The sequence below is a fragment of the Melanaphis sacchari genome, unplaced genomic scaffold (assembly GCF_002803265.2).
Source record: "Melanaphis sacchari strain LSU unplaced genomic scaffold, SCAv2.0 Contig107_pilon_pilon, whole genome shotgun sequence".
Lineage (NCBI taxonomy): Eukaryota > Metazoa > Arthropoda > Insecta > Hemiptera > Aphididae > Melanaphis > Melanaphis sacchari.
Genome location: NW_020270407.1, coordinates 15,156 through 41,650, shown reverse-complemented (window position 1 = coordinate 41,650; position 26,495 = coordinate 15,156). Strand labels below are relative to the sequence as shown.

The following is a 26,495-nucleotide window of genomic DNA, read 5'->3' as shown; positions in this document are numbered from 1 at the left end:
GTCGATTTTACCCATTGAATAGAATGTAACAATTATCAAATTTTAATCAATACACTGTAAAACGTTTTGTGTTGATTTAGAACGTTTCGAATCGTTCCGAAAATGTTGGAAAATTAGAAAGTTCAATAATTATTATTTTGATAAAAACTACTTAATATAATATAATTTAAATACATCGATAAGCTTTTCGATAAATATAATTTTTGTACTGCATTTTTTCAACTCTTTTTTTACTTGCATTATAATATAGTATATAATCGTAATTTATAATTATTTTTTAGTTATAAGTATAATAATTAAGCTTATCCGAGTACTTAGATGTAAATTGCAATTTACAAATGTGTTCGATCGTGACGTGTCCTGGAAAATTCTAATCACAGTTGGGTCAACAAATTAAAATTAGTAAGTACTTTGGAAAAGCATATACGTTTAATTTCATTAGAAATTAATTATAATTATTGATTCAAATTTTAATTCAATTCGATTAGTATTATTAATTTGATAATTAACTATCTTCATATTATAATTGTTGATCAAATTTATATTTATTTTATTTTGCTATTTTAAATGTTAATAGAAATTTTCTGTAAATAAAGTTTGTTTTTATGTTTAATTTTGAATTTAATTTTCTTTTGTATTCTCATTCATCCACACATAATTATATACTTGCTTTTTCAAAAAATATTTTTAACTATTATTATTTTAGGTATATTTATTTATAAAGTTAGGATATCGTTTATTTCAACTGCCTAGCATTATCTTCATTATCCTAAATTAACTTTCATAAAATATTCTATTCTATGTCATTTATAAAAAAATTGATAGTTATTCAAATCATATCTATATGAACAATATACTTAAGACTTAATAGAATGTTAGTGTAACTCCGTCAAACATTTTAGGTATAAATTGATCGTTCAAAATATGCATTGATGCATTATTATTAAAAAAATTAGTTATAAAATATGAATTATTGTATTCACTAATCTACTAAAACAAAAAAAAAATAATAATGAGGTAGTTCAATGATATATTGTTGTTTATGTTACAAACATCAAAAAATAATGTTATTTATTTGTTATCGCTCCACTACTAAGTAACTAAATGTAATCCAAAAATCCAATAAGCATGATTAATATATTTATTATTAATTAATGTTTCAATATATTATGTTTAAGTAAATATAATATGTAATCTAGTAGTATTAAAAAATTAATTACTTCATATAGTTTATAAAATTATATTTTATTATATAATACAATCATGTTTATATGATGTTGGCTAGCCACTATATCGGGTATGTAGTTTAAAGTGTGATGTATATCTATGTTATTGACCTCGTTATTAATTTATTTTAAAAGACTTTAAAACTAATTATAGTATGTTAAATCCACAAAATTTAATACTGAAATTCAATTTTTAAAATAAACATAATATTATTAGGTATAGTAAATTAAATGTCTATTAATGGATAAGAAATGTCAATTAAAGAATCTTTTTCTTACACATAGAACATTTTCTTATTTTTTAATGTTTTAATTTGTTATCATAAAATATTAATTATTAACCCTACTGCTATTAATTATTTATATTTAATGTGAAAGTGTATAAAGACATCTTAGTGGAGACATTATATTTCAATATACATTTAATAATCTATATTTTTTCCTTGATTTTAGTTATTAGAATCTTGATAACTTAAATCTCATAAGAGATAAAAATTAATTTGACTTCTGTTTTTTTTTTTAGTTTTATTGAAGTACAATTCAATTACAATTTATAAACTCTTAAAAAATGCTAGAAAAAAATTAAGTTAGGTTTTTGAGTTATTTTGTGACTCCACTGTAATTTATTATAAATTTACATTTTTTTAGAATAATTTATATTTATCCTACTCTAGGTGTATAAACTTCATACCTCTGTTCAGGTGCGGTTTATGTATGTAAAATATTTGAGAGAATGGTGGATTGTTCAATATTTAATGTATATTTTTAATTGTTTGTAAATTTATTAAAAATCTCTTATATCTACCTTAATTAAAATATTTTGTTGAAATCTTGACAAAGTTATCCCATTAAGTATAAAAAGTTTAATTCAATTAATAGTTTAAGCAGAACAATTTCCTTTGCTATAATCATTAATATTTATTAATTTGGAAACCATACACTTAGGTAGTTAAAATTGGTAATTTATCAATTAGGAAAAATTATTTGATGAATTTACATCTATACAATTTATTAATATCATAAATATTTACACTATTTACAAATTAATAACTGATACTACTATTTTACTTATTTTACTATTATATTATTGGAAAAATTATTCCCCAATTCATGTATACTTCATTATATTTGAAATATTCTTTTTCATATTATCTAGCCATCAGGTTAAAAACATAGATGCTATTATACATTAATTGTTCTATAGTACTTAATAACAATATGAATTTAATGCAATCATCACTTACATAAATAAAATCTTAAATATATTATATTAATGGTATTTACTTAAAATTTATTATGATACAGGTAGTTGTCCATAAAACCTGTGTAAAGATTTATTTAATATTTAAGTATCTTTTAAAAATACAAACTATTGTACTACTAATACATTTATTATACAATAAGTGTAGTTTAAATTATTAAAAAGAAGGGACTAAACATAATAAATACAAACTACCTGCAAGGTTGTGTCTACCATTCATCATCAGCATACTAGGGAATCATATTATTCGGCACCACTATTCAACATAAATAAAAACTTAATATATCTTTTTGAGAAGTTAAAATTAATTTTACATACATTTTTATCTCTAAGAAAGCAAAAAAATAAAAATAGAATTATAAAACATTAGTAATTGCATACATATATATTATATTTTTCTTTTAATTGAATACTCATAAAATTTATAACATGGTAGAGCGCTTACTCCTTTTTATTTTAGTTTTTGCTCTACTCTTAACACAGCTCTGTATACATCTAAATTGTGTGCAGTTAAAATTTAAAAAAAAAAACAAAGAAACTCAGTTTAGTACCTCTAAATATAACATTTCTAAAAAACACTAGGTATCAGTAATATGATAAAATATAGTGGATATTTCCATACTTATATTCTTAACAGATGGAAAATTCTTTTCATATTTTTTATAACTAGGTACCCTAGGTTTCTAATAATAGTTCTCATTTAAAACTTAAAATTTCAACTATCATTTTTTTTTACCTAATTATTACCTATTATAATTTCTCTTTAAATCATAGGTTCTTTCTATGAATTATATGATAGACTTAATATATAATAATAATTACAACTTTTATTTCTGTACCATGCATTTGTGCCTTTTATTATTTCAAATGCCAAACATTTATTAATGTGTTTTATAGGGTATTATAATCTTGATCTTAAACTACTAACAAAATATGTGTGAATTTGTTTGTGTGGACTAAACAGTATAGGTATATAGTTACTTTTCAAAGTATACATCATTATCTGAACAAAAAGAAAAGTGAAAGGGAGACAAGTAGTCTTTAATATTAGCACACAATTTCCTTCCAATTCGTTGAAACAACTATAATAACAATAGTCAACAGTTGAGTGCTTGAATATATCAAAATATTTTAATTCACTTGTCATCCGTCACACATTGATCTCCCGTATAATATTATCAATAAATGCTCAATGCCTTACATGACGATTTTTTTTTTTTTTGTGTTTGTCGAATATCTAAAAATGTTTAAACATATTAGGTATTTCCGGATTATATCTAGTTACTAACAATTAAATAATTTTTGTATGATATTATTAATTTATGGGTTTTATATTATTGAATGAAATAATTTATAACTTAAATTAGATTCATTTTTTTTGTCTTCTAATAATATTTCAACCGGTTTAATCTATCTTCTAGATATATTTAAAATATTAGTACGCACCTACATAGGTGTAATAAATAGGACATTTACTGAGCATAACGTGTACATATGCGCTTCTGGAGGTTCAACTGAACTGACACACCGCCACAACAGCAGTGTAGTACTCGTAGTCTCGCACTCTCGCACTTCGCAGTCATCGCCGGTCATTGAACGGACCACGTCCTCGTGCGTTTTAGTATAGACAAATTTTTAATTATTACCGTGTGTATTTTTTGCAAACACAGTGTTATATTTCGATTACTTATTTGAAACTTCAATAAATATATTTCAATTTCAAATGAAATTCTCATACATAACTAATAGTGACAATAGTTCGTGACGGATGATTTTACTTCTAAATTATTATGGTAAATTTTAACGATTTTCTGTTACTAAGAAATTATAAATGTTATTAAATGAATTATTATCAAATATTCCTTTACACAACGTCTTACAATCAAAAAACATTTATTGAATATTTCATAAATTTATCTGTTTATAAAAATACTGACCAATAAAAATAAAAAATATCTAAAATAAATGTAAAAACACCGTATTCTGTAAAATACGACTATGTAGTTTAAGTTATCATAAAATATTTTTCTAATTTCGTATTCTTTTATATACTTATTAAATTAATAATATTCAATAAGAACCATATTTATGTGCATGTAGCATACAAAGTTATAAATTATTTCTTATAACTATCTTTGTCCATTCTAACGGTACTTGGTTGGTTAATTGGCTAAAAACGAATTATTAACGGTTGAAGATAATGTATTATGTGGATATATGAACTGTATATTATATATTTTTCTTAGCACGTAGGACAAATTAAATTTATAATTATCATTAGCGTTATTTTATAAGAAACATTTTTTTTAATTTTTGTTCTAAATTATTTTAATAATAATTTTTAAAATACTATGTTAACATAATATAGAATAAATAATGCAATAAACAAAAACTTAAAATTTGTAATCAAAATAACAAAATTTATATTTATTATATTCATGCCTACATCACAATAATATTCATAAGTCACTGTACCTATTTAAGTTATTATAAACTCATGTTTATTTTTATTGTACACGAAGTACATGGTATTATATCAGTCCAATAAATTAATTGGTTTCAATCATTATTATTTGACACTAAATTAAATTAAATGTTTGTCTTCACTAGAAATTACCTATAATTAAATAAATGTATTTTTAATTATTCCATAAGTTATGCTTTAAAAAACAAATTATTGTTTAGTTTCATCGAGTACTATATCAAATGTAGGATATATCCCCAAATAAATCTACGGAAACATACAAGGTAATAGATAATTTAACTATAGGTACCATTATAATATAGTTCAAGGATTCTATAGAATTCCCCCCTTTTTACACAAAATTGAATTTCAAGGACTATTTAACCAGCAAGTTGCGATCAATTTTCAAATCATTTTATAACGTTGGAAAATCTCTTTAGTATTGTAACTGGTCATGGGTATAATTTACGCATTTAACGTTTTAAAATAGCTAAAAATCATCGAACCGAATATATTATTACAAATTGATTGCATCATTAGTATTGAGGCCTACTTTCTGTAACATGTATTTTTGGTTCATGAAAATTATCTATAAATTAAAAGTTATTTATTAATATTATCATACATTTAACTTTTCGTATTATAAACAAGAATAAAAATAAAAATTTGAATTGTTTTAAATCAAAAAATCTTTACCTATACTGACATTTCAGTAGTTCCATTTTGCGTTTTATCTCTGTTTCTGCGTATTATACGAATTCGTGTTATACATTATTTTTCAATTAGACCTCTGTATATTTTTCAATTTTTGTATTATAAATCTATTATAATATTCATATAATAATAAATTTCTGAATAATTCTTATTTTATAAAAATAAAGTCGTTATGTAATGCTAATAACTACATCCAAAGCACACTTATATTCTATACCTATAAAATATAATGCACATATTATTACAATTCTTATTATAATATAATATTTATTTTCCAACTTTTAATCTACGAGATTTATTACTGTTTAATTACCATATTAATAAACTCAATTAATTTTTACTTGAACTTAATAATAAAAAAATAAAAAAGATTGTTTTTAAATTTGTGTATTTGAAAATCTATTTTACTTTAATTGTATATTATATAATCATACAATATAAGAAAATTTCACAATTATATAATTCTTATCTATGTAGTTTATAAACATAAAAGAAAATAATTGTATATTTGTATGTACTACCTACTATACCATTATTGCATGTATCCTTGATGTAATTTCATTACTCATTGGTGTACCTGTTTTATGTTAATATCATTTGATTGTCATGTTCTTTGTTATGATATCATATTATCATAACCATATGGTATTGTAACATCAAAAATATATATTATTTTTTATATAGAGCAGTTAAAGTTTTTTCTATGATTAAAATTAATGTTTTTCATTAAGTATATAATATATAAACTTTTTATTTTATATGAAAATTATCCACTTAAATTTTGAGCAAGTTGATCTCAAAGTTGTTAGTCATTACATTTGACGCAAAACATTACTTTTAATCTTCCTATCTAATGTTTATTTTTGGTAGCAAATTGTATTTACCTTGTATTTTAAGGTGCCCGAAAGTAAAAGTTTAAATCATTATGTACCAAAAGTGGCACGACGGTATTCTGTTAAAATATATTTTTATTATTTAAATAGTTAATTTCCCTATTTTTAATACGGTTGATTGAACTAATTTTTACAAGAAACATCTCATAATATAATATTACAGAATTAATTATTTTAATATTATATTGATATATATTAATGCTATTAACAAGTCGATACCGACATACTATTAAATAATGTGAATATGCAAGTGGTATAAATAACATAAAATTATAGGTAGTCTAAATATTTTGAAACCTAACTGTATAGAAAATGATAATTTACATAATGAATAAAAATCAATATTAATATTTTGTGAATATGTTTTGTAGGCACAAAACATTCCTATAATCGGTTATTCATTTTTATTTACAAAAAACAAATCTCAAAAATTTATATTTAGTAATTTTTTTTTTCAATGTTTAAAAAAAAATATTTAGATAATTTTTTTACTCTTAAATTCCAATGATCCAACCAACCGAAACGCAGTTATTATTGTAAAATTAATACATTCATTGCTCTAAAAAAAAAATCCTTTTTAATAGTGTAGGTGTAATCGTACAAGCCTAAAAACCATATTGTAAAATTTCAATTTTTTCTAAATACCCGTTGTTAATTATTTGATATTAATACATTGCTTTATTATTAAAACGGACAAAAAAATGAATCAATTCAGATATAATTGATGTTATAATATTGTAGGAAAATATAAAAATAAAGAACGTTATTATATTTAGTTACAGTCATAAAAAGGTACTTTCATTTAAGTTGTCACTCAGTATTTAATTTGTATCTACTCGTATAAAATAAAGTTAATTCGATTTAATAAGTTTTTTTTTTTTTTTTAGTGCTTTTACTTGAAACAAAAATAAGTTTTAATACGTATGTTTTTTTTTTTTTTTAATTAAAACATTGTTAATAATTTGTAATTACTTTTTATTTTTATTACATTTTCTATACCTAGTATTTGTTTCTTGGCATACTTATTTTAAAATCATCTTAGATAGGTACAATATTTTAATACTATTTATAATATTATTATACAATTTTAAAATATATAACTTTTACATGTTTTAAATGTTTAAATTTATAGTACACTTTATATTGATTGCACTCCATACTTAAATCGTGTGTTGTACCAATCTTGTAAGATTTGATTTGTTATTCTAATTAATGATTCCTACAGATCCATCCCACGTGTTGCCTACGCTTACGAATATACAGCGTATTTTTTACATTACAGTTAACATTTTACTTAACCCACGATTATTCTCTAAAATGGTAACAAAGACAATTTTTTTCATTATTTAATATCTAAATAATGATACTTTTAAATATTGATAAAATGTATTTTATTTTTACAAAATTGACTGACTATAAATATTAAGGTAAATTAATTTATAATTAAATATCTTTTTCTAATTCAATTGACCTTAGGTACAATTTAATAAACAAGAAAAAATTATGTTTAAAGCTATAACAAATATATAAATATACTAAAATTATATATTATATTATACAATTCATTTGTTATTAAATGATATTAAAAATGAACATGTTTCAATATAATACACTATACACATTACGTATTTTTACAATATACATTTTGCGTCTGTTAAATTTAATGAAACTCCCATGTACATTATGTACATTCAATTCTAAACAAAAGATAAACTAATCGTTTTAATTTTAAGCTTAATAATTAATACTTGTAAATTGTTATATATTCATCATCATGATACTCAAATATCGCATAAAAACATACGTAAATCATTAACAGAATATACCTAATGGCTAATTTTAATTTTAGTAGGTACGTAATTGTCTATTATTATATGAAACTATTTTAAAATATGACCAAGCCAGTCACACATACACTGTGTACATACCTAGAGAACATTTCAATATTCAATAAGATCACCCTAAAATTGTTTCTAATTTATACGAATTACCAATCCTTTTATTATAGTGTCATTCATCAGTTATTGCTGCAATACATATAGTTTAATTTATGCATTCGATAAAAATTATATTCATTATTTCTTTATCTAATACGATATTACAACAATATGGCATTATTTAAAGTGTTTATATTTTATAATGCACTTTTATTAACTCTATGTATCATTATGTAATTTTATTTTATTTTTTTTTTTAAATAAAGTTTTATTAAAATAATATTTACGATTTATCTTCACTTTTAACTTTTAGGACTTAATTTTTTTATCATTTGTCAAAAACTACATTTGTATTTATTAATGATAAATTAAAATTAAAATATATGAATAAATTTGTTAAATATTGTATCATAATATACATTTGTCGGTGTATTAAATTGTAAATAATTGTAAATTATACGATAACCTACTATAAATCTAAAGTTGACATATAAACCATTTATTCATTGAATTCATAATATAGGTACATAATAATTTGTTTTTAGTGTCGCTTATGCGTTTAATTATTAATCTATGATTTATCTTCACGCTCATTTTTATTTTTCTAGGGGAAATTAAAAAAAAAAAACTACGATAACTTTTATATTTTATGTTTTTAACAACAACAATAAAACACAAAATGTTTTTAGATTTTAAATAATATATATTAATATGTTGAACACCATATTACATTGTGTTTAATGTTTTTTATGAGATTCCCTAGAGAGTAATGGTCAACAATGACCTCATTTGGTCCAACTGTATATCGATCCTATTACCATTTTTTCGCCGTTCTAGCTCAACCATACATAAAAAAAAATATCTTCCCTCTTACATTCGTTATACTTTTATATTTAATATACAATAGGTATAATAGCTATATATTAGACAAATGTATGTTTTGGTTGTTATACATGGAGAAAGATGTACATTTATGTTTTTAATATTATTAAAATGATTTCCTATTAAAAGTACTTATATCGATTTGTGGTTTTCTTTTACTTCACATGTAGCATAGAAAAATTACGCTCCATATATTACAACCATTGGTTAAATTTCTTTAGATAATTTAAATAATATAGTACTATTTTAATTTTTTTTTTTTTAATGATATGAATTGTAATTGTTATCACATATTTTAATAACTGTTTTTTTAATGTTAGGTATCTTATATTTAATATTTTTAAAATAACCTTCGTTAAGAGTAAAATATTATTTTTCTTTTCTATAAAGTTTATTATAATTATAAAAAAAATGATAGAGTGTGACATCAAATTTTCTAGAATATATGCAATAGACATGAACGAAATATTTTGTGGTTTAACTTTCTTTTAATTTAAGAATTAAAAGCTATATAAAATAGCATAAAATATAAATACTAGTGCCACGATCGTGATGCAGATTAGATTAAAAGATGCTATTAATACAAACACTGATCATATTAAATGGTATACATTAACAGGTAGCATTGCATTTTAATTTAACAGTATAAATTATCAATTTTTGTTTTCCAACCACTACTGACCAGACTTTTTGAAAGATTTAAATTCATATTATGATTTATATTTATAAATATTATACTATTATTATATTATAGCTTCCCTACCTATTTTCGAAACAGTTAAACTAGCTGGATCAATAATATTATGAGCTGTATTGTAATTTTCTGACTAATTAATTATTCATTGTACTCAAATGTAAAAGTATGCACTGAAATTGTAATGAAAATTAAATAAAGCTGGACAATATTATATATAGAGACCAAATGACTGACACTTGTCTTATTTCACGCTTAGAACATAATATAGTATAGTCTGTTTCGTCAAAAACAAATTCCCTTCTTATAATTATTATTACTAATATTAGGTATCTTTTAATATTTTACTATAACTTAAAAATAATAATAAATACTAAAAATCACTATGAAAATATAATAGACTTATATCAATATAAAAGTTTAACATATTAGGCATTTTTATTTTGAGTATCTATGTAAGTATTAACCATGTACGTAGTGATATCAAACTTATTTTTTTTAAACTTATCATAAATTAACGATTAAACTTTTAAATGCTATTTAATTAGCATTATGTTCGTATACCTACTTAATTAATAACTATTGACTAAATTTCACAAATGTGTGTATAATATACCTATATGTTTATATAAATGATAGTACAAGTATTATTACAGCTTCTATTTTTGTGTGCGCGATAAATACAATGTGTAGATACTGTAAAAAATTATTAAGTGTACTAATATATGATTTTGAAATATTATATTAAATACATTTTATAAGAATAGATAATTATAATGTATTGGAGTACAACATTATATATACGTATATATCACCATAATATTAACATGAATTTAGTAAAAATAATTCAAAATATTTATTCAAAAATTTCTTTGAAGTTAACCCTCAATAGAATAAATTAAACCAAATTTTTATTTAAAAAAATATAATCTTTCAAATTTGCCAATAATTTTTGAGCTAACCTTGAAAAAAACTGATAAAATATTATCAGCAATCTCTTGATTTTATGACATTTTTATAATATTTGTCTTAATTTTAAAATGTCAAGACATTCTCTTAAATTATGAACTATTCAAATGGTATATAATATATTCATTTAATATATTTTGATAAAAATTCTAAGCTTTTCAATAAAATTAAACACTTATACATAATTATAATTAAATTGTTTGTAAAAAAAAAAAATGCTATATTTAATCAGCTGCAGTTTTTTGTCATATTGACGTTAAAAAGTCCGTTTGTATGGTGGAAAATTGTATGCTTTCGGTTTGATCAGGTGTTGTAAACTGTTTTCGAGGTCGATCAGGTTAGTGGCATAAATTACATCATGTTTAACGCGTGGTGAATAATGAAAAGAATTTTTTTTTTAATAGTAATTCTTTACAACCGTGTAGACACAGTTATTCCAATTGGATTTAACGTATATTTATATATATATATATATTATATTATATTATATTATACTTAAAAATCAATCAATATATTTAAACTAAAATAAAAATAAAACTATTCAGAATATAGTGAATACTAGCGATTAATGTATAATATAATATGGTACTCGATAAAATTATATAAAATTCATTACATTTTATAATGGATTTTATCTCCAGATTTTAATACGTATTATGTAAAGATGGATTTAATATTAACAGCAATACATTTTTTTTTCAGTAGATAAGTACTCCTATTAAGTATTTGCGTATTATGGTAGATTCTATAAATAATTTATTTGTTCTTTTAACTGTAAATATTTCATGTTATGATTATACTATTTAAGTGAAGTCACTGTATATTAAAAATCAAAAACAAATCGAAATATTCTAAGTACAATGTATACAGTAGAAGTTGTACGTATATTTATAATATACTTAACAATATCTATACATAAATAATAAATCTATAAAATTTTAACTATACTTAGCCCGATAATTTATAATTTTGACGTATTAAACACCATTACTACATACATTTTAATAACTATTAGCGCTTAGAACTTAAAAGTTCAAAACCTTATTAGTAATTTTTACAAAATGAAGTTTAAATTTTTTTATAGTTACTAGAAATTGCAAAATTTTTGAACAAGCAAGTTTTAAAATTACTTATTACACTGATACTGATTTTATCTTTATATACACTCATCTATTTACGTCCCTACTAAGTTACTATCTATGACACGGGCACAGAATATATATTACTACACTACATCAATGAATAAAATTAGTAAAAATTATCATTTAGGCGCACAAATTTACATAATTATCATTGTAGAACGATTCAATTATCTATACTGTATAAGTATTTTACCTGTATATTATTTAAGTGTAAACAACTGCTGTTTTTAGTATATATATATATAAACGGTACATTAGGTATGATTACTAATACAATTTAAAGTACATCAATATATTTTGTTAATATTATAACTTATAAGTATTATTTCTTTTAATGTATAATACAAAAATTAGCAAAAATACTAAAATAATAACTCTTAACGGGATACATCACAAAACTTTAAAAAATGATAAAATACTTAACACATAATTGTTAAACCAAATAGCTGTATATAGCTCAAAATCTATAATACATTTAATTAAGAGTTAAACCTTTGTAATATTCATAGAATTAATTTGTATAAGTATTAAATTTAATGTATTTGGTAGTACAACTGTTAAAAATGTTATTACATTAGGCTATGAAGTGAATAGAAAAGATAGTATATAATTGATTTCAATTCTTCCAAAAATTACAGTGATTATAGGTGTGGCCAAGTAGATATTATGAAGTCAGATGGCTAAATGTAAGAGTAGCTGACCAGCACGACCTTGACAGAGTTGCAACTGAACTATAAAATTTACTATAACGATAAATATTTGTTATTGATAATGATTTAAAAATATCTTTTTTTATAATATTATGTATGAGATACTTAACTTTAAAAAAAAGGAATTACTTTGTATAAAATACGCTGGATAGCTCAGGGTACTTAAAAGTAATCGAAGTCATACATTTTAATATTACTAAAATCAGTTTATATCGCGCGTATTATTAATAAGTGCTTCTATTTTTACAAAAAAAAAAAAAAAAAGAGTATTTATATAAATTATAATTTTTTATGAACGTCCAATGTAATAACCGTAATATGCTGCATGAAACTTAGAATTGTTTTCACTACCCCGATAAGTGTTAGCCAAATTTAAAAAAAAAAAACATAAAAATCATATTATAAGCCTAACAGCTTTCTCATTATTTATTCTGTTCTATTTCAAATTTAAAATAAATGATGACTCAAAAACTTAAAAGTGTTATCCTCTTTTTTTTATGATACAGGACTACAATATAGAACACAACATATTAAATAGATTTTAGAATTAGCCACAATAGAACTAATGGAAGGTTCCTAATTATCATATATAATACATACATTATTTCTATCTATTTTATATATATTATTTTTTTTATGAATATATTTATAAACATTTTTTGTTATTTTATTTATAAAAAAATCATTAAAAAATATTATGCTTTTAAGATTTGATCATGTGCATCAGATTTTAACTTATATCCGTAATGTACTTTAACTCATAATGCATATTGAATCTATACATCATCTCCCTACATTCCATACAACTAAAATTAATCAGTAAATTCTTAAAAGCTAAAACGTATTATACATTATCATAATAAGAGTATATTTATTGTTTAATTTCCTGGATAGCCACAGAAATATATAGTATTAGTCAAATAACCTTTAGAAATTTTATAATAAAAAAGCATCCTGTTACTACGTTGTAGAAAAATATGTAACTTCTCTATATCGTAATTATTCATGTTATTTTATGTGTTGTTTATCAATTATCTGAATCCCCTTTGTACTTAAAATTACAAACTATTTAGTTACGGTATTAACTTTTTTTTTAACCGAAAAATATAAGAAAACTAAGAAATAAATACTTAAAATAGCTTAATTATTAATTAACGAATATACCTAACATATATTCACTTTATATCCTAAGTTAACTTTATGTATTGACTTGAGCCAAGGGTATTTTTGAAAACCAAGATAGTTTGATTATTCTTCATTGATAAAACATATTTCAGTTAACATGTGTTAAATTCATATTGTCCACTAAAAAAAAAAAAAATTATTTATATTACTATACTAAAATACCGTTTATAAATGGTATTTGTATAAATGTATTTTTTCTATTTTAATATTATTTATATACCAACAACTAACAAGACCAACAAATGTATTGATTAAAATATAGTTTTAGGTATCTGATACATGGCATTCCTATATATATGTATTATTCATCATCATAAATTATAACAAAAGTAAAAAAGTAGTTGTGACACATTTATGATAAGTATTTAAATACACTTTTACATTATCGTTTACTTAATTTTCACTCCTCAAACACTGGGGAATAAAATTATTTAACTTAACAAGGACCATAACGGCCTAATCCATAACGCATACCTGTTGAATATATCTTATCTGTGACCTTAAGCTCGAATAACAAATTTTTTGTTGATTCTATATCGTCCATATTTATATATCGGTGTAATACGTATTAATTTTACTACCTATTATTTAGTAATAAATTGATTTTATATCGTTATAGGTTTCAACTGATCGTAATTATAATGTCTTCCGACCATCCAACCACCGGAAATCCGGTTGATCACGTCAACCGAAAGTACCCCGAAGTCTTGGCCTCACGGCCTGGACGACTACGATGAGCCCTCCAGTTAATTCGTCTGATATGTTGGTATCATCACAGACAACCACAGAATTCATAAATAACAACCAAAACAACAACAACAACTACAACGACGACTACGTCGACGATCCTTGTGAAAAACCGGCATTAACCACCGAAGAACTGGCGCTGTTAGCGAAACTCGAGGAAGCCAATCGGTAAGTTCTTATATTACTAATGAGGTACTACTGCACTAGATATAAATTTTTCTATTACATATAGGAGGGTTATTATGAAGTCATCAATAAAATCTCACTTATTATAAAAATTCTTCAATTTTTATGTAAGAATTTGAAAATTCATCAGATTTAAATTATTGTTTATTGACTTATATTGCATACCACTGGTTTAAAACTCAATTTTATCGACAAATAAAACAAAATTTGTTTAATAATGAAATAACTAGCTATTACTTATAATCCATCATACTTTTATTGAACATAAAGATTTTGATCTTTGATACTTTTTTTTAAAAGTTTTATTAACGGTAACCCAAAAATTAATATTTTTGACCAAAGATATTATTGCAATTTTTAAATAAGTTTTATTAGAAAAACATTAAAGGCTTTAAAATTATTTGAGATGGAACTCTCTAAAGTGCATTTTTACAGACATACATGAATAATTTGCTTTTAATGTATCACTTGATATACCTATACTGTATAGCATTATCTGCTAAACTATCCCGAATTAAAAATCATACTGAAATAAATCTTAGTCTACTATATACATTTGAATCGGTATAATCTGCATTAAACATTTATATATGTATTACATTTCATTTTTTTATTTAATGAACTATTGTAAAATAATTTACACAGAATGATAATTATACATCAATTATATATTTATTTAAAACGTTCATTTTTTCTTATTTTTAATGGTTGCAAATATGATGTTTAATAATATTCCAAAGCAACAGTTTTCGGAAATATTGATGTATAAATAATAAATATATAATAACTTATTATTAATAAGCATCAAATATTAAACATACGTAGATATAAACATTTAAACTAAGTATACTATTTAGATAAGATAAGTGAAACGACAGGGAATACCCCTAGGAATATAGTGCTCCACTACTTTGTTCACCTTAACTATAAATGCTTGTATAATAAAGTATGAATGTTCTATGTATATTGGTACATTCAAAACTAAATATTAATATGCCACTATATTTTGATCAAATTATGTGATGCATTTACGTGTAATTATCATTTAAAATATTTTGAGCTCTGGTGATAAAATATATCGCGATAAGCTTATTATTGTCCTAATATTTTTATATCATTATTGTTGTGTGTTGATACAGAACCCTCAGAACATTTTAGAATAACCTAATAACTTGTCGTTTTATATAATAAAACATTTTAAAGTACAAATTTTAAATCAAAAAATTAGCTTTAAAGTTATTAGAATTATTTAAAAAATGACAATTTTCTACGTTCCTAGGCTCATCGAGTCGGATTCAAAATCGCTCAATTCCATATCTAACAATAGCACACATTCCAGAAAAAGTTCCGATGCATCACAAATCTCACTTGTGTCTGGTAAGTACAAATTGTATTATTGTGTTAGTGCATTATATTTTACATAAATTCAAAGTTAAATTAGAATACAACCAAAATAGTTACTCTAAAGTTACAATTAAGTACGCTATTCGCGTTGCATTATATACGTATGGTGGCTTTAAAATAACATTTGAATTTTTTTCTTTTATATAATAGTTCAAATTAACTATTTAATGCTTGTAAATATAAACAACAATAATTTCAGAGAGTATAAAATAATTTAACATTTAAAAAATTTTTAGTTGGGTTGTTGTTTACTTAAAAAAAAAAATAATAAGTTTAAGTAATAAAGTATATGAATATTTAATGTTAATAAGATAAAATTATTTTTAAGTAATTTATAAGCTTAGGTATAAAAGTAATTAGGTATATTAGGAATAAGGTATTCATAAATTGTTTTAAATTTTTACACGTATCTTTCACTTTACGAGTTGATAAACTATATTATTTGTTAATAAATAATAATATTAAAATAACGTTTCACAAACAAATTTAGGTACTATGATCGATCATATTTGGAACTACATCATAAAATATGATTTAACATTAATCTTTGTCCTAATAAGTAAATACAGATACTGCATACGTTTCATTGATCATGTATAGACAGATGGTACTTATTATAAATTAAATATATTTACCAGGAAGTATTCACATAAGTTTGATTGTTTAATAATCATAAATTTATGTTAAACATTATTTTAAAAAAAGTTAACTATCCATTTAACTAGTTATTGAATGTATTATGTTACTATAATAAAGCAATTGCATTTCAAATTACAACTGGTCTGTCTTAAACAAAAGAACAGATTACATAATGCTTAATTCATAGTTATTAGGTTATTAATTTTTTTTATTGATACTGTATTTTGATTATACAAAACGCTATTGACATTTGTGTTATCACCTATGTATAAATATATATATAGGAAAATAAATAATTTATAACAGTAATGCATATTATATTATTTTTTATTTTTTATACTGAAAATAAAAATTATTATTTAATATATTGATAAATTAAATCATACTTTCTGTTGTAAATTTATAATTAATTTATTAAATTTCAAAATCTTAAAATGCCTTAAATATAATAAAATAAATTAATATATTATGATCACATTATTATATTATAGCTAATAAATAATAATTATAATATATTACAATATACATTTTATTTAGTAAGTATTTGCAGAAATTAAAAACGTAGGTGTATTTATTTTCACCGGTAATCTCTGTCTGAAATGGAATAATGACAATGATTATAAACAAATTATAATATAGTAATTGAATACCCGATTAATTTACTCCGATTAATTCGTCACGATCTATATAATCAAATATAATTCAATTAATATAATTATATGTACACAAATATCTTATCTATGATTGCATTTTTATTTTTGTCTCATTTATTATATGTTTAAAATATACTTCAATAATTAATATAAATCATAATGTTAATACGTTATTTCATTGTAACGGTTATTTAACAGTTGTTCCATGCTTGGGCGTTTTGCGTGTTCATTATTTAAAATCCACACAATGTACGGTGTTGAGTCACTCGATATACTTAAAAATATAATACATGTAAACAAACATATATCTACATTTTATACATAAGGAGTTTTTATGGCATTTTTAAATGTATTATAGTACCTAGATATTATATTATAATTGGTACTAATAATATTTATTTTATAATAAAATGTGTTCATCAAATTGTTTGAATAATAAATAATAATCAATCATTAAATATAATAATTTAAAAAAAAAATTTGAAATACAGATAGATCTTCGGTGTTCTCTATGCGATATTACATTTTATCGCAGTCCTCCATAATTATCTAGAAAGTCTCATTTCATAGACGAGTGCTCATCCGTACTATGGAATTTTTTGACTTGCATTGTTAAACATCGGCATAATGCACTTTCGGCTCTTAGTTTTATTTATTGTTTATAATATTATATGATTGATAACTTATAAACTTCTGTATAAATAACATAAAAAGTAAAATTAACACACATAAAATCCTACGTTTGTATATATTTATTATAGCTAGCTATAGTGCTCAAACTAAAAAGCTACTATTCAGTTAACAGATAATTTTTTACAGTAACTACAATATATTTGAACACAAAGTTTAACTGGATAGTAGCTTTTGAATATTTTTGTATCAGATAAAACGCATATTTCCTCAAAAAAAAAAAAGTTTGCTAAGAATATATTTCAAAAACGTAATATTAATGTAATTTAAATATATTAAGCACCAAAAAAATTTCATTCAAATAATTATTCATGTAGAATTCGCCTATAAAAAAATAATATTAATTGTATTATGCCTCGATAATAGTGCCTTTGTAGTAGTGTACTAATATGTCTGTCTTTAATTTTTTTCTAATAGTTATGTCACCAAAAAGTTATTTTTAATTTAATTTTAATCAGTGGACATAGGTAAAAAAAAGTACTCTTTTTGCTTGTTTTGAGAATACCTTATCATTGAGAAAGTCTCTGCAATAGATGTGTTAAATATTAATTAAATTATTGATTATTACATACAAAATTAATTCTGAGCTAAAGAGATCCATTTTCTTATATTAATAGCATTTATTTGATTCGGTGAACTAATCAAATAAGTAAAAAATGTATCGCATAATATAATTTATAAATCAATACTGACATATTAAATAATATGATACGGATTTAAGATATCATCCGTCAAAATAATAAAAAATATAATGTAAGTTCAATGAAATTTAAACAATTAAATCTTTAGAATGATTATTTGTTTAATTAAAATGTTATTAATACAAGGTTTTTGGTATAAATTCGTATGTACCACCGCCTTCAAAGATTACCATATATGTTTATTGACATATCCTTTGATTAAAGGATTTGTAAAATTTTGAAGATTTAACTTGAATTATCTGTAAAATGTTCTAGTTTTATCGTGGACAGAAAAAAAAATCATAATGTACAGTCTGATTTAAACGTAAAAGGATGCTTTGGTTATAATTCTGAGAGTTTTGATTTGAAAATTATGAATACGGGTTGGTGTTCGAGATTTTTTTCAGAAGCTTATAATTGGATTTCGTACATCCATATTGATCTAGGAAAGAGCTTATTAGAAGTTGAATTAATAATTTTATGTACTTGGACGTTAATAGAAAGAGCTAAAAAGACGAAATTGATTAGGTATTTAAAGATAAGAGTTTTTTACATTTATGTGGATATCAAATTAACTCGTATTTTCACTCTCCATTTCTTGTAACATTTTTATAAAAAAACTAGGGACAGCTATTCTTAAATAACACAAGGTCAAATAATGGTATAAACTTATAAGAACTTTGTCGTCAACAAAGCTTCCAATTAGACTAGTGAGTACCATAGGTTTGTCAGTTATAAAGATGTTAGACAATTGAATAGGAGTGACTGCACCTTGAAGGAATCCTACGTTTATTAGTTTTGGTGAAGAGGTGGATGAGCCATAACGTACTAATAAGATTATAAGAAGCAATCATCTAAGTAGAATTTAAATATAAATTAATAACTAGATAGTTAGATGAGTTTCAATTTTAACAGAAGATCTACATGCTAGACGTGGCCGAACACTTGAGGAATGTCTAAAAAAGAACCAGTTAAATATTTAAAAATATATTTTGTTTACTATAAAATTAATTTGATGGATTTTAGAATTTTGATTACAAAAATCAAATTAAGATTCGGGAAAATTTTAGTTTCTTCAGCAACATTTAGAAGTCTTTTTTTCAAACAGTTAGAGAACCAAAAGACTAAATTTAAAAAAATGAATAATTTAAAATAAGTAGTCTTTATATTTAATTCATAGATTGCATTTCATAATATAGTTAATTAATGTCGTCTAAATTATATTAATCGTTTAATTATTGTTATTTTCCTAATTTTTTTTATCTCTATTTTTCATTCAACACATGAAACCTATTATAGTCTATATAATATATTATTATTTTCAGAGCTGACATTAATTTCTATCTATCACATCTTATTATTAGTATTATTATTATTATTATTATTATTATTATTATCATTATTTTGTTATGTGGTCTGTCTGATAGAAATAAATCTTAAACATTTAGTTACTCAGTACAATATTAACAGTCGTTAGTAGATTGTCAACTATTGGACTCTAAATATTGATTTAAAAATATAATATGGCACCTCGCGAACAATCAAAGATGTTAAGTCGAAAAAAGTATTTTAAAAATAGTATTTTTATTTACATTCGTGTTCACTCCCGAGGCATTCGAGGTCTGTTTTCAATCATAATTTAGGTAATTTAATAATGTTTTTGCTATTTAGGTACAGGCTCAAGTCAAGATGGCGAGGAAGATGTATGGGGTCTTTGGGGACAAGTTGTTAATGACTGGGAGAGTTATAACAAGAAAAAAAATGCTTACCTCAAGGAATTAGTTAGAAAAGGAGTACCTCACCATTTCCGAGGAATCGTATGGCAGTTATTGTGTGGCGCTAATGATTCACCAATCAGAAAACAATATCCAGAATACATCAAAGCCACGTCGGCATGTGAAAAAGTAATAATACAGTTTATTTATATTACATTTATTATTATAATTACCTAACCATTAATAATATGTTTTAGGTCATTAGGAGGGACATTGCACGTACCTATCCTGAACATGATTTTTTCAAAGAAAAAGACGGGCTTGGACAAGAAAGCCTATTTAATGTCATGAAAGCGTATTCATTACATGATCGTGAGGTGGGCTACTGCCAGGGTTCAGGATTTATAGTCGGGTTATTACTAATGCAAATGCCTGAGGAAGAAGCATTTGCTGTTTTTGTAAAGATAATGCAAGATTATAAAATGCGAGATATGTTCAAACCAACCATGGCTGAACTTGGTCTATGCATGTATCAATTAGAAAATTTGGTTCAGGTATACTATGTTTTTAAAATAAATTATAGGTACAATTATAAAAAAATGTATACATCTTATTATATATAAATATATGTGTGTGTGTGTGTGAGTTGCTAGTATTTATGCTTATAAATTAGTTTCTTTATAATTTTTTTACAGGATCACATTCCAGAACTTTATGTACATTTTCAATCCCAAAGCTTCCATACTAGTATGTACGCAAGTAGTTGGTTTCTGACATTGTTCACCACTGCACTTGCATTACCTACTGCTTGCAGGTATCTAATTTATTGAACAGATTTGTATACAATGTCATCAATAAACAATATTGTACTTTTCACTTATACAAGTTTCTTTTCTAGGATAATTGATGTTTTTCTGTCTGAAGGAATAGAAATAATATTTAAAGTGGCTTTAGCATTGCTTCAATTAGGTAAAGATGATCTCTTATGTTTAGATATGGAAGGAATGCTTAGAGTGAGTAACTTGTACCATATCAATTTTAATAATAATAATAATAAATTGTATTCAATATATTATATATACTTTTTTTTATAGTTTTTCCAGAAAGAATTACCTTCTCGTGCTAATTCTGATACTGATGGTCTAATGGCACAAGCTTTTACCATTAAATATAATGTTAAACGCATGAAAAAATTAGAAAAAGAATATACAGCTTTTAAGAGTAAAGAACAGGAAGAAATGGTTGAACTCAAGGTGCCCAGATTAATATGTAGAATTTTGTTACGGCTTCACATACCTTGTAAAATTTGCACACGCTAGCTTACCAATATACTATTAAAATTGTAAAATTTTAAAAGAATAAACAAAATCTATTTATTTAAAACAACTTTGTGATTAAAAAAATGTATACTTTAAAAATGTAACTTCATTTTTATTCAAATATAAAATTTATCTCTTTGTTTTTAACTTTAGTCATTTTATACTACTCCTTGCTCTATCGCTTGCATTTATTTTTTAACATAAAAAATTGTCATTATATTAATGATATTATTTAAATAACTAATTATTAATTTGTACACATTATTTACTAAATATGTTTCTATAATAGAAACTTCGTACTGAAAATCGCTTGTTAAGACAAAAAGTTGAACTACTAGAAGCTGAGTCTAGTGAACTTGCTGGTCTGTTAGTAAGAGGTCAAGTATCTCGTGCTGAAGAAGAAGAAACAACATTTATTGTACAACGAGAATTAACTGCTTTAAGACATACACATTTAGAGACATCTCACGCTCTAGAAAATGCTTTGGACGAAATTAAACAAATGTCTATTTTGATAACAGAAAATGTAAGTTGATATTTAATAGTAATTTTTTTTTAAATTAAGTTGTTAATTAAATCAATTATTTTTCAGCACAACTCTTGTCAATCATCTCTGGATGAGCTTTCGATAAAACAAGAACAGTTATCACTTAAAGAAGAAATGATCAGTGATCTTCAAGAAGAATTGGTCAAAGTTAGATTACGAGATGCTGAAAACGAGGCTGCAATACGTGATCTAAAAGATAAAATTGGAGAATTAGAACATGTGAGTACAATTTTAAAGTGTGAAACTGAACAAATTCTAATGAATGTTTTACAGGACAAGAAAACTCTTCGAGAATCAGTCGTAGACAATTCAGTTGCACATCTTCAAGAAGAATTAATTGCTGTGAAATTGAGAGAAGCAGAAGCCAATTTATCTTTAAAAGATCTCAGACAACGAGTAAATGAAATCAACTCTCAATGGCAAAGGCATTTACTAGATAAAAAAAGGATCGACCCACCTCCTGCGCCTGATTCAACACCCAAAAAAATCGGTAATCTATTAAACTGGAACAATGCAGAAACTCAGCGGCTTGAAGAAGAACTTATGACTTCTAAACTTCGAGAAATGGAGACTTTGGCTGAATTAAAAGAACTAAGATTAAAAGTATAAATTTTTTTTTACTATAAAGTATTATTATAAATATTGTATTATAGCTAATTGATTTTATTCCAGACATGAAAATAGTTTTTAACAAAGTTATATCAATCAAATAATTTCCAAATCATTACATTTTTCTTAAACTAAAATTTCATAACAATATTTAAGACAGGGTGATTTATTATAATTATAAATGATAATTCTTTTAATTATTAAGGTCATGGAACTAGAGACACAAGTCCAAGTAAGTGGAAATCAATTAAGAAGGCAAGATGATGATAATAAAGCTGTGCGTGAACAGTTAGAATTAGCTGAAACTAAACAAAGAGATATAGTAGCAAAACTTAGGGAACAACAGAATAAGTATACTGACTTAGAATCTAAAGTATGTTTTACTTAATAGTTATTTTTAATTATTTCATTAATCCATATCAATTCACTAAACTTCTTATAGATGAAACATGACATGATTTCATCAAGGATACGAGAAGCTGAGCATGCTCAAATAGTGGCAGAATTAAACCAAAAAATTTCAAGATTAGAAGTTAAAGTTAGTGCAAATATTTGATTGGTATAGAAAAACTTTAAAACAATATATATACTAAAATAAATTGTTATTTGTATATTTTAGAATGAAGAAATGGTAACTGAAGGTGAACTTCGAAATAACTCATTAGACGACAGTGATAAAGTCAAAGAACTTCAAGATAAGGTTGCTGATCTTAAAGCAGAAGTAAGATATCATATCTGAGAAAATAAATTAAAAATACTATTTATGACAAACTCATGAGCTTCTTTAACATGCTATATATATTATAAATAATAATAATAAATTAATTTACTAGTGTTTAATATTTACTAATAATACTAACAACTATATTTTATGAGAGCATTACACTCTTTTTTCCTCTATTTGGTGAATGGAAAATTTAGAAAATACATATTAACTCAAATTGCAGTATAATTTTAAATATCTAAGTTCAAATTTAATTTTATAATAGTCATGTGCTTGAAGGTGCCAAACGACTATGGTACATATTAATACGTTGTAATATGGACTTCCTTATATAATGGTGTCTTCCATTCAATTTTTCTAGACTAATCATTCTAAAATTTAGAAATGTTCTAATTGTTTTTGTTAATGCAAATAGCTAGATCATAATTTGCAAATCAGTGAAACTTTAATTAACATTGGATAGGTCATCCCAGAATCATAAATGCAATTATAATATTTCTATGATAAATAATTTATACTAATTGATATAATAGTAATTTGATTATATTCTACAATAACATGTTGTTGTTTTTAGCAAAACCTTGGGGTATTTATATTCTAGCGCTTATTATGAAATAAATATATTTCTCATAACTTCTGAAAATCTGTGAATCTGTAACTATAGAATAAAGTAAATTATAAGAAATTTTGAAGAAGTTTCCTATTTTTATTTAAAATTAAAATATTAAAAACACCAACAAGCAATCTTAAAGAATGTAAGAAAATTAAATAATATTAGAAGCATTTTATTTTCTTATGGTTCTGTTTTTCATGTTTCATCAATAATTTTTAAAAAACCCATGTATAAAAAGTTATAGACTATTGTTATTGATAAACATTATCAATACTATGTTGTTTTAATAAAAAAGTTTAGAAATATCTATAAAGTACAATTATATTTTTGATTACTCTTAGCTATATGATATAGGAGTAAAACCAACTTATAATAAATAAATAAAAATACTGCATAACATTTAATATCATTGTTATTGTCATTGCTTGTTTAATTAATAACATCACTAAATAGCACGCTTATATTAACCAAAAAAAAAAAAAAAAAATGGTTTCTAGCTGCTCTCACCGACCACACCAGATGTTGAACCATGGAAATGGTTAGGCTGACACAGTGAGTTTGCACGTTTTTATTTATACATTAATATCTCACTTTCATTAACTTGCTTTTATTCTTAAATTAAATGGGTATGTATGTAATATATTATGTAATATATTTATTTCTTTAAATATTTTGAATGAACCACTTGTAATAACAAATTATTTTTGTTTTTTCAAGTATTACTTAATTTTTGTGTTTCAAACTATTAAATCATTTCATAATTGAAAATAATACTTCAATTAACATTTGATTTTCTAACACTAACCTTAAAATTAAAAACTACATATAACTATAAAAATAAATTAAGTGGCTCATTTTATATATAAATATAAATAAAGACCAATTAAAAACTTGTTAATTTATCAATTAAAACCATCATATTCTTAGGTTATGCGACTTGAAGCATGGAAACAACGTTGGGTGAACAACGGCAACACTATCGGCAAGACTGAGAGGTCAGCATCAGTAGATACTACTGAGAGTGAAATAGATGACTCAGCAGATCTGCATTTGCGGTTGTCTAATTGAACCTGTTTCCTATCATCTGTCCTTAATAACAAAGTTATATTATTGACAAAAAAATACCCAAGTACATTCTTTTTTTAATTATTTTATATTTTAATTTCCATTGAAATAGTATTATATAATTTATTTTTTTTTTGTTTGTTTTAATGGCCAAACATATTGCCGTCCTTATTATTTTATTTTTTTAATTTTTGATTCCAAATATTTATTATTTGTTTACATTTTAAATATTTATTTTAAATTTATTACTTCTAAATTTTATTTTTATTTTAGTTACCGATATTTTTGTACTTATATTATTATTTTTTTTCAAATTCTATGAGTCGTTAATCTTATAATTATTTGAAAATTTAATATCGCACAACTTTAGACGCACAAATATTTTTAAAGCAATAAATTTGCAATGAATCTTTGTATTCATAAACCATTAAACGTAATAAACCTCTAAAAATTCAAATTTAAAAGTGTTTACAATTAAATAATTACTTGAGCACAAAATAATAAATGAAATATTATCTAAAAAACTATGAACAACTATGTCTCTCATCATAGTAAACAACTCATAGTGTTAATTTTGTGTGTTTTTTCAAGTATATTTTATTATGATTAACGATTCAATACCAATTTTTACTAATTAAAAATCCTATTAGAAAAATTTATCGAAATGTTATTATTATAATATATAACAATAATGGATTACATGACGATAAGTATTTTAAACATTTAACCAAGTCTTTAAATTTCAAATATTGACCATTGACTGGTCTATTAAATTTAAAAAAAAACTATCTAATATATTAAATTTGTATACAATCCAGAATAAATAA

General features: G+C 23.3%; 1 protein-coding gene across 2 annotated transcripts; it reads left to right on the top strand.

Moving 5' to 3' along the window:
* The first annotated feature begins 237 nt into the window (after positions 1 to 237).
* Positions 238 to 25,773, top strand: LOC112603405 (ecotropic viral integration site 5 ortholog). 2 transcript variants are annotated; one of them, XM_025351946.1, is made up of 16 exons: positions 238 to 402; positions 14,697 to 14,992; positions 16,290 to 16,387; positions 20,748 to 20,980; positions 21,049 to 21,345; positions 21,487 to 21,605; positions 21,690 to 21,804; positions 21,886 to 22,044; positions 22,400 to 22,636; positions 22,703 to 22,876; positions 22,931 to 23,260; positions 23,472 to 23,639; positions 23,709 to 23,804; positions 23,886 to 23,987; positions 25,101 to 25,155; positions 25,531 to 25,773. In XM_025351946.1, the coding sequence occupies exons 2-15, from the start codon at positions 14,811 to 14,813 to the stop codon at positions 25,149 to 25,151; spliced, it is 2,361 nt and encodes a 786-aa protein (XP_025207731.1). In that variant the 5' UTR covers positions 238 to 402; positions 14,697 to 14,810; the 3' UTR covers positions 25,152 to 25,155; positions 25,531 to 25,773. The 2 variants fall into 2 exon arrangements, with proteins under 2 accessions (XP_025207731.1, XP_025207730.1); XM_025351945.1 differs by lacking the exons at positions 238 to 402; positions 25,101 to 25,155 and having other exon boundaries at positions 14,811 to 14,992; positions 25,531 to 25,671.
* The last annotated feature ends 722 nt before the right edge of the window (positions 25,774 to 26,495 follow it).

What these genes read in the sequence shown, in the direction of transcription:
- LOC112603405 (XM_025351945.1), top strand. Translation starts at nt 14,811, where the DNA reads ATGAGCCCTCCAGTTAATTCGTCTGATATGTTGGTATCATCACAGACA. An exon ending in ACAAATCTCACTTGTGTCTG is followed by an intron (nt 16,388 to 20,747) that starts GTAAGTACAAAT and finishes TTTGCTATTTAG; the next exon opens with GTACAGGCTCAAGTCAAGAT. An exon ending in GCATTACCTACTGCTTGCAG is followed by an intron (nt 21,606 to 21,689) that starts GTATCTAATTTA and finishes TTTCTTTTCTAG; the next exon opens with GATAATTGATGTTTTTCTGT.